At 31.7% G+C, this 7,623-nt stretch overlaps 1 protein-coding gene across 1 annotated transcript; it reads right to left on the reverse strand.

Annotated features, from left to right (window-relative positions):
• Nucleotides 1–3,579: 3,579 nt before the first annotated feature.
• Nucleotides 3,580–4,468, reverse strand: LOC127253592 (uncharacterized). The gene is made up of 2 exons (XM_051278246.1): nucleotides 4,278–4,468; nucleotides 3,580–4,105 (listed from the first exon to the last, which is right to left on the reverse strand). Exons 1-2 carry the CDS (start codon nucleotides 4,296–4,298, stop codon nucleotides 3,734–3,736), a joined length of 393 nt encoding a protein of 130 aa, XP_051134203.1. The 5' UTR covers nucleotides 4,299–4,468; the 3' UTR covers nucleotides 3,580–3,733.
• Between the last annotated feature and the right edge of the window lie 3,155 nt (nucleotides 4,469–7,623).

The raw sequence follows: 7,623 nt of genomic DNA on the forward strand, positions 1-7,623 counted from the left end.
TGTCACATATCCCAACAATGCACCATTGGGTCGAAGGCAGACGAATTTCCCTTCGAAATGTGCAAAGAGTAGTTTGGTTATAAGGACACCAACCCTGAACGACCACATGACGTTCCACCCACCATAATTACTTCAGAAGACGTGGCTCAGGTGTTAAAGGGTTCATTTTGAAATGGATCTATGGTTTGTTAATTGACTGAATTGTAATAAACCATTTCTAAAGAGGGTTATCACCGAACATCCTTTACCAAGGAATTTTCAGTCACTAGATTTTCAAATGTTTTCGGAAAAGAATGATGTCTCTATTATTGAATATATCGACCGATTCACTGTACAATTGGGTGAACCAAGAAACAATCCTATTTTAAATTGCATTTATTTGGACTTTACTAACCAAAAATACCTTTTCATTGTATATGAGTCTACAACCAAGACAGTTCCATAACTGGGAAGCTATGGAGATTCCTTTCCACACATAATTTAACAGCCCAATGCCCATTGTTTCATTAACCGATTTGGTTCAAATATGACAAATGTTGAGGGAAGCCTAACCTATTTTATTGAGTGCATAAGGAAAATAGAACGACATTGTTTCACCTTTATTAACAAGGGATAATTGACTAATTTAATGGCCCAAAATATACATGCCCAATTATGTGAGCAACTCACTACATATGACATTTCCAATTTGGCTCAACTAGTCTGTAAGTTCAGTAGGTTTGAGACACTATTCAAGGACAAATATAAGTCTGCATGAAAGATTAAGATTTAACAATGGTGAGTATGAAACATAATTCACATCATTATCCAAAGATAGAGAGTGCTAAAGAGAGAGAGACATGAAATGACAGTTGAGATAGTGAAAGAAAAACCTGATGTGTGCCCTAAGCTGAGGCCTATACCTGGCACTGAGGGAAATCAAGAGCTGCCATCCTTTGACATTTCAAAGGCCAATGAAATCTTTTATGTTCTACTTGTTGATGGCCAGATTTGCATACCTAAGGAACAAGAATTGACTTCAAATGATAAATAGAAGTCCGGCCCTACAACAAGTGGTATAATTTCTTCATACTTTCTCACCAATATTGATCCACAATTTATAGGAAAAAATCAAACCTAGTTAGAATTGCAAAACAAAGGCATTCACTACGTAAATGATAGGCTAGAAAGTATCCAAAAAGTTGCTTGGAGCAATCCCGATAAAATAATTATAGGGAAGAAAATTTGACAAAAAAGTGGATGAAAGAGCATAGGCCGAATAAAAAGCGCATGAAAGAGCATAGGTTGAATGGAGAGGAAAGAAGAATCTAAAAAAGAAAGTATTGGTCAAAGTCAACATCACTTTGGACCGAAAAACATAACAAAGGATAGTCAAGAGAACTAGAAATAGAGATGACAAGAAAAGTAACAAAAGCTTTCACCAAAAAACTAAGTGTTTTCGGTGTAAGCATTGCAACCGAATAAACATGGATCCGTTTTTTCAAGAAAAAGAGTTAAAAAAATAATAAAAAATCACGTTCAATTCTTTTTCACCTTCCGAATGCAAATCTTGATGAATTAAGGGATCCCATATTGTGTTGGAACTGATTTTTCTCTGAACATGCTACTAAATTATAAGGGGTGGAACTACCATATGACGATGTGTATATGATTTATATATAGAGTTATATCCCTTTTGACGAAACTCATTAGTTCACGAATCTAAAATTACATATCCAATGTCAGGGGTATAAACACAAGATGTTGAAGCTCCACGGGCAAATTCGCCAATCCCAATAATCTAGGAGAAGGGGAGCCTAAATACGCAATGCTGACATGGTTTGAAGTTGATGAAAATCCACCTGCAATCAAGAAGAGGTCTTCTCAGATTACTTTTGAGCCAATTCCGAAAGAAATCACTTGTATATGAAGCTTTTGTACGTAACATGACACATTCGCGGAAAACCTACTGACGGAATTTTCATTGATAATGAAGTTATTTTCAACGTGATTCCGTTGAAAACACTTCGGAAATTGAGGAGAGATATGGTCGGTTTGACCGAACTGGATATTGACATAACTAGCTTCACATGACAGCCAACAAAGCCAAAAAAGAGTATAGTGGCACCCATAGAAATTGGGTCAAAATTTTTTTCCACAGTCTTCTTCACAGTGGAAGCAGACACAATATACTCAGCATTGTTAGGAAGGGACTAAATACATGCTTCTCAGTACATTTCATCTACACTCCACTAACAATGGATGTTCTGAGAAAGAGATTATGTATTAGCGATATAGACTACTACCAACTTAGGGAGTGAACAAGACCTGAAAAACGTTCCGGTCAGTGGCTTATTGACATTGAAATAGTAACACCAAATGGTTGACATAATCAAAAGGTTTTCATATCGGAACTTGATTGAGCATAGACTTTCAATCAAAGAATGATACAAATCATGCAAACAATTGTTAAAATGCACTAATCCATAATTAATACCACAAATTAAAGAAAAAATCGAATAGTTACTAAAGGAGAGTTTCATTCGTCCATACAGATATGTCGAGAGGCTGGAAAATATCACTTGACAACCCCAAAAGATGACTATGTCATGCCTATGACAAATATATTAATTGATTCGGCTACAAGATATAAGATATTGTCTCTTATGAATGGTTATGTAGGGTATAATAAAATATTTTTAGCCAAAGAAGATGTCAGAAAAATTTCATTCAGATTTTGTGGAGCCTTAGGCATTTATGAATGCACTATTATGTCATTCAGACTAAAAAAATGCTGGAGTAACTTATCATCGAATCATGAGTACAATTTTCCACAATTTAATTGGCCACAATATGGAAATATACATTGATAATTTTATTTTCAAATTAATAAACTTCAAGACACACTTATTTGAACAGAACAAAATTTCTTTAGAATAAATTATAATTTGAAGATGAACCCACTTTCTTTAGAATAAATTATAATTTGAAGATGAACCCAATCAAATATGCTTTTCGAGTATTAGCTGGTAATTTCCTAGGATTTTTTTGTTCATCAATGAGGTATTGAGTAATAATCAATAAGGCTAAAAATATCAAATAAAATATCTATTTTTTATTTTTTTTACATTTTATTAAAAATCAATTTTACATTCAAATATCATATCAATACCCATTTATATCATATTATACAACTATTTCAATTCAAAATATTTACTATTCAAACACAACCACGTATCAAGAACACACAAAAAAAAAAACCGTGTTACAATTATCAACCTATGTATTCAATTAAAAATAGAAACAATATAAAAAATTATAGGGTTTGTTTAGTATTATTCAAACAAAACAAATTAAAAAATAAAATAAAATTTCTGTAACAGATGGTATGGTGGCGTGGGAGTGGACTCATGACCTTAAAGTTATAGATTCAAACCATCGACGCCTCCAGATCTGGTCTGTTATACATGATTCGTCCGGTGTGATTCTCCTAATCTGTTTGTTTATAGGCTATTAGGTCCTGCTAAAAATTTACCCCGAGCGCATTCAACAAACAACAACTGCGAATCTCAAATTATAAAAAATAAAATTAAAAAAAGCTAGAGAGAAGTAGTATTTGAATAAGAAGTGATGCTTCAATTACACAATGATCCAAAGTTGGGACGATTACGCAACAAAAGGAGATCGATCGAGTTCATTATCTTCTTCTACTTGCAATTAGTCTAAAGCAATTATGTGTTCGTTAGTTAGTTAGTTAATTAATTAAGTCGTCCCCGTCGTCGTCGTCGTCGAAAGCAGCAGCAGCAGCATCATCTTCTCCGGCACCCCAACGGAACGGAGGAGCCGTCGCGTCTTGATCTGATCTCTCCACGAATGGTGACGAGTACTCCTCAGGCTCCAGATCCAGATCCAGATCCTTCTCATCTTCTTCCTGCTCCAAGTTTTCCACCTTCCCTAACTCGTACTGCGGCGCCTCCACGCCGTACTCTTCTTCATCTTCATCTTCATCTTCTTCCACGTCTAGCGTCAAAACCGGATCCTCCGGAAGCGTCGGCGGCGCCCCTACCTGTGGCTCCTTCACAGCTACTTCACCTTCGGTTACTGCGTCTTTCAATGGAGCGCCATCCTGCATAATAATTAATTTTGATTTAATTAGAGCATCAACAGAAAGTAGTAGGAACGAATTATTCAATTATAAAAAATAAAAATAAAAAAAGGTTTAGGGTTTGGGGTTTAGGGTTTAATTCGGAAGCTAAATCATTATTCAACCACAGGTAACTGGCGAGCTGGCATCGTACCTGAAGAGAAAGAGACGCCATGAATGAGGTAGGAGTGAAGCACAGAATTAATTAAAATTAAAACGCAATCAAACTGTTATATAAGCTAGAAATGCATGGTGAAATTCGGTCCTATAAATAGGTAGCTAGTTTGTGAAAGCGAGATTAGATTCGAGTGGATGGTGTCGAGCAATCTTGAAGGCGAAGCTGAAAGTAGCTAACTAGAGAAATCTATATATATATAATCACCATTGATGAGGAGCTTTCAATTCAATAATTAGCTGAGACAGAGAATACTTCAAAACAAGAATAAAGAGAAAGTAGGGTTGAAATGCAAAGCAAATTACAGCTAGCTTCGTAGTGGAGAACCGAATTCCATTCCCATCAGCATTTTGATGGGATTAGTTTGGGAAGATTGTGTGTTTCTTTGGGTTTGGATTCGAGGAAATTTGGGTTTGGATTCGATTTTTATTTAAATTTTGAGGGAGTTTGAATTTTGATATTTTTTTTTGTGTTTAGATTTGGTTAGAGTTTAAAAAGTTTTGATACGATTAGGGATGTCAAATGGGGCGGGTTAGCCCCGAACCCGCTCTTAATGAAGCGAATTCGAGTCTAAATAATATGTTTCGGGGCAGATTGTGGATTTAAAAATTTAAACCCGGCCAGGTTCGGAGCGGGTTACGGGTTTTACTAAAAACCCGTTCAAATTCCAACCAGGACCTGAACCCGGATATGTTTTGAAATTATTATAACTAATATATATGTATATTATATAATAAAAATATATTATTTACTTAAATAATTTTGAATATAAAATTTAATTAGTCGTCTGCTACCAAGTAATTTTTTAAAATTATTATATATATTTATATAATAAAAATATATTATTTATTTATTTAAATAATTTTAAACATAAAATTCAATTAGATATCTGCCCCAACCCTAAATCTCTAATTTCTTTTTCCGCTTCTTCAAGACTGTCGTGTCTTCCATCTTCATCTATTTGTCTTCTGCCGACCACCATCGGCCGCCAGCGCCAATATAATAATATGTATATATATTTTTTTAATTAGGTACTAATGGATCGACCGTTGGATCAAAAAGTTGTCCTCCTACAATGCTAGATAAAAATGAAGACTTTGATGTTGAAGAATGTTAGAATTGACTATTTGATGTTTTAAATTCTTATATTTGCATTGTGTTTATGTACTTTTATCTTATTTTTATGGATCAATATTTAATTGTTTTTAGAATTTTTTTTTTGTGCTTTTAATGCTATTTGTTTTAAGTATTTGATTGTTAAAAAAATATTTATTATTATATATTTTTAAGAAAAGCGGGTTTGCTGGGTTGGCCCCGGCGGGGCGGGTGCTGGGGCCGGGTGGAAGCGGGGCGGGGCGGGTCTCGGGGCTTGCAGAACCCGCCCCGTTGACATCCCTAGATACGATTGATTTGATGAATAATAAATATAATAATATAAATATGTATAATAAGGGTAAAATTTGATTACGAATTTATATCATATCTAAATATATATATATTTTTTTAATTTTTATTTATTTATATTTAAAAAAAATTATTTTCTAAGAAAATGACATTTATATTGTATATATTTTATTAAATTATAATTATTATAAATATTAAATTATATTTTTACTTTAAAAAAAAAAGAAACACTGCCACTGCAGTGTTTTTTTTTACTGTACGTAGTAAAATTCTCCAAACTGGAGTTGAAGAAACACACCATTTATCCTTTGAGTTTGGTTAGGATTTGAATTAATTTTTTTTTTTTTTTTGTAGTTTTTGAAAGTTGCTTTTCTTTGAGTTAGTAGATTTTGTTTAGGTTTAGAAGTATTGATGTGTATTGATTTGATAGGTAAAATAATAATGATATAAAATGTATACTAAATTAAGTTTATGAAATTAAAATTGGTATAATTTGAGTATTAATTTGTGTTCATTATAAATAAATACTTACATTCTTTTTATTTAATTATATTTTATAAAATTTTATACTTAGATCATCTCCAACCCACTGCATTTATGTAGGGGTGGGCACGGTTCGATTATTTGCAAACATACAGATATTTGATAACCGAATCGAATCGAACAAATACCCGAAACCGCGAACCGTATTCGAACCGAAAATTTCGGTTAACCGAAAATATTTGTAGTATTTGCAAATAACTCGAACCGAACCGAAATTAAGAAAAAATATATAAAAAAAATTAAAATTCTAATTAAATAAAAAATATTTGCAAATATTTCAAATATCCGAACCGAAACCGAACCGTATATAATTATTAATATAAATTTTAAAATATAATAATATAAATAGATAAATATATTCGGTTCGGTTAACCGATCCGGAAAAAATATGAAAAACCGAACCGAACCGAACAAATACCAAATATAGAGTATTTGTATTCGAACCGAATTTGCTCGGTTAACCGAAAATTCGGTTCGATTCAGTTCGATTCAACGGTTCGACGATTCGGTTCGATTTTTTTGCGTACAAAAAATTGGGGGGCTCCAACCCACCCCCCATTTTTGCAGCTATAACAGTGTTACTCCAAACTTCACTCCATTTTTTGAGTGGAGTTTTTGTGGTATTTTTTATATTTTTAGTATTTTTTTTTGTGTATTGTGTAATTTTAATTTTTTAGTAGATGATATATAATTTAATATTTTAAAAAATTGTATATAATTTTATTTTTCTGAAAATAATGTATAATTTTATTTTTTAAAAGTGATATAATTTTAGTTTTTGAAAAGTAATAAATAATTTTATTTTTTAAATTAATATATAATATTACGTTATCTTTGTTTAATTATTATATCATATTTGTCTTGATAGTATTTAATTATTTATTTAAAATTATTTTTTTTTGTAAATTTTAAATAAAATATAAATTATATGTGTATGGTTCTAATATAAAAATAAATTAAAGTTGGGGTATAATTTATAAATATTAAAAATTATATAGAATAATATAAAAGAGGAATATATAGGAAATATACTTTTTAGAGTAAAAATTGAAGTTTATGATTGGAGTAAAATTACTGTACATCAAAACAACTGCAAAAATGGAGTTGAGAGTTGGAGATGGTCTTATAAAATGACATATATTATTTATATTTTATTAAATTATTATTATTAAAAAAATTAAAAATTATTTATAAATATTTTTGAATGGTTGTGCAAAAGTATTCATAAAATGAGTTTATTAAAATTTTTAAAAAAAGAAAAAAAAGGCAAAGGTATTAGGCCTACCACGTAGCCGCAGAAACTGTCGACTATAAAGAGTTTGGTTTCACACTCGAAATAGTTTGCACAATGTCGCTACAGTAGATTTGAAAAACTTTG

This window comes from Andrographis paniculata, unplaced genomic scaffold, assembly GCF_009805555.1.
Source record: "Andrographis paniculata isolate CXL003 unplaced genomic scaffold, ASM980555v1 Contig51END, whole genome shotgun sequence".
Lineage (NCBI taxonomy): Eukaryota > Viridiplantae > Streptophyta > Magnoliopsida > Lamiales > Acanthaceae > Andrographis > Andrographis paniculata.

Excerpts from the sequence above, each read along its gene's own strand:
- LOC127253592 (XM_051278246.1), bottom strand. The coding sequence starts at position 4,298 with ATGGCGTCTCTTTCTCTTCAG. Across the intron at positions 4,106-4,277 it reads TGGCGTCTCTTTCTCTTCAG|GATGGCGCTCCATTGAAAGA; the intron begins GTACGATGCCAG and ends ATTATTATGCAG.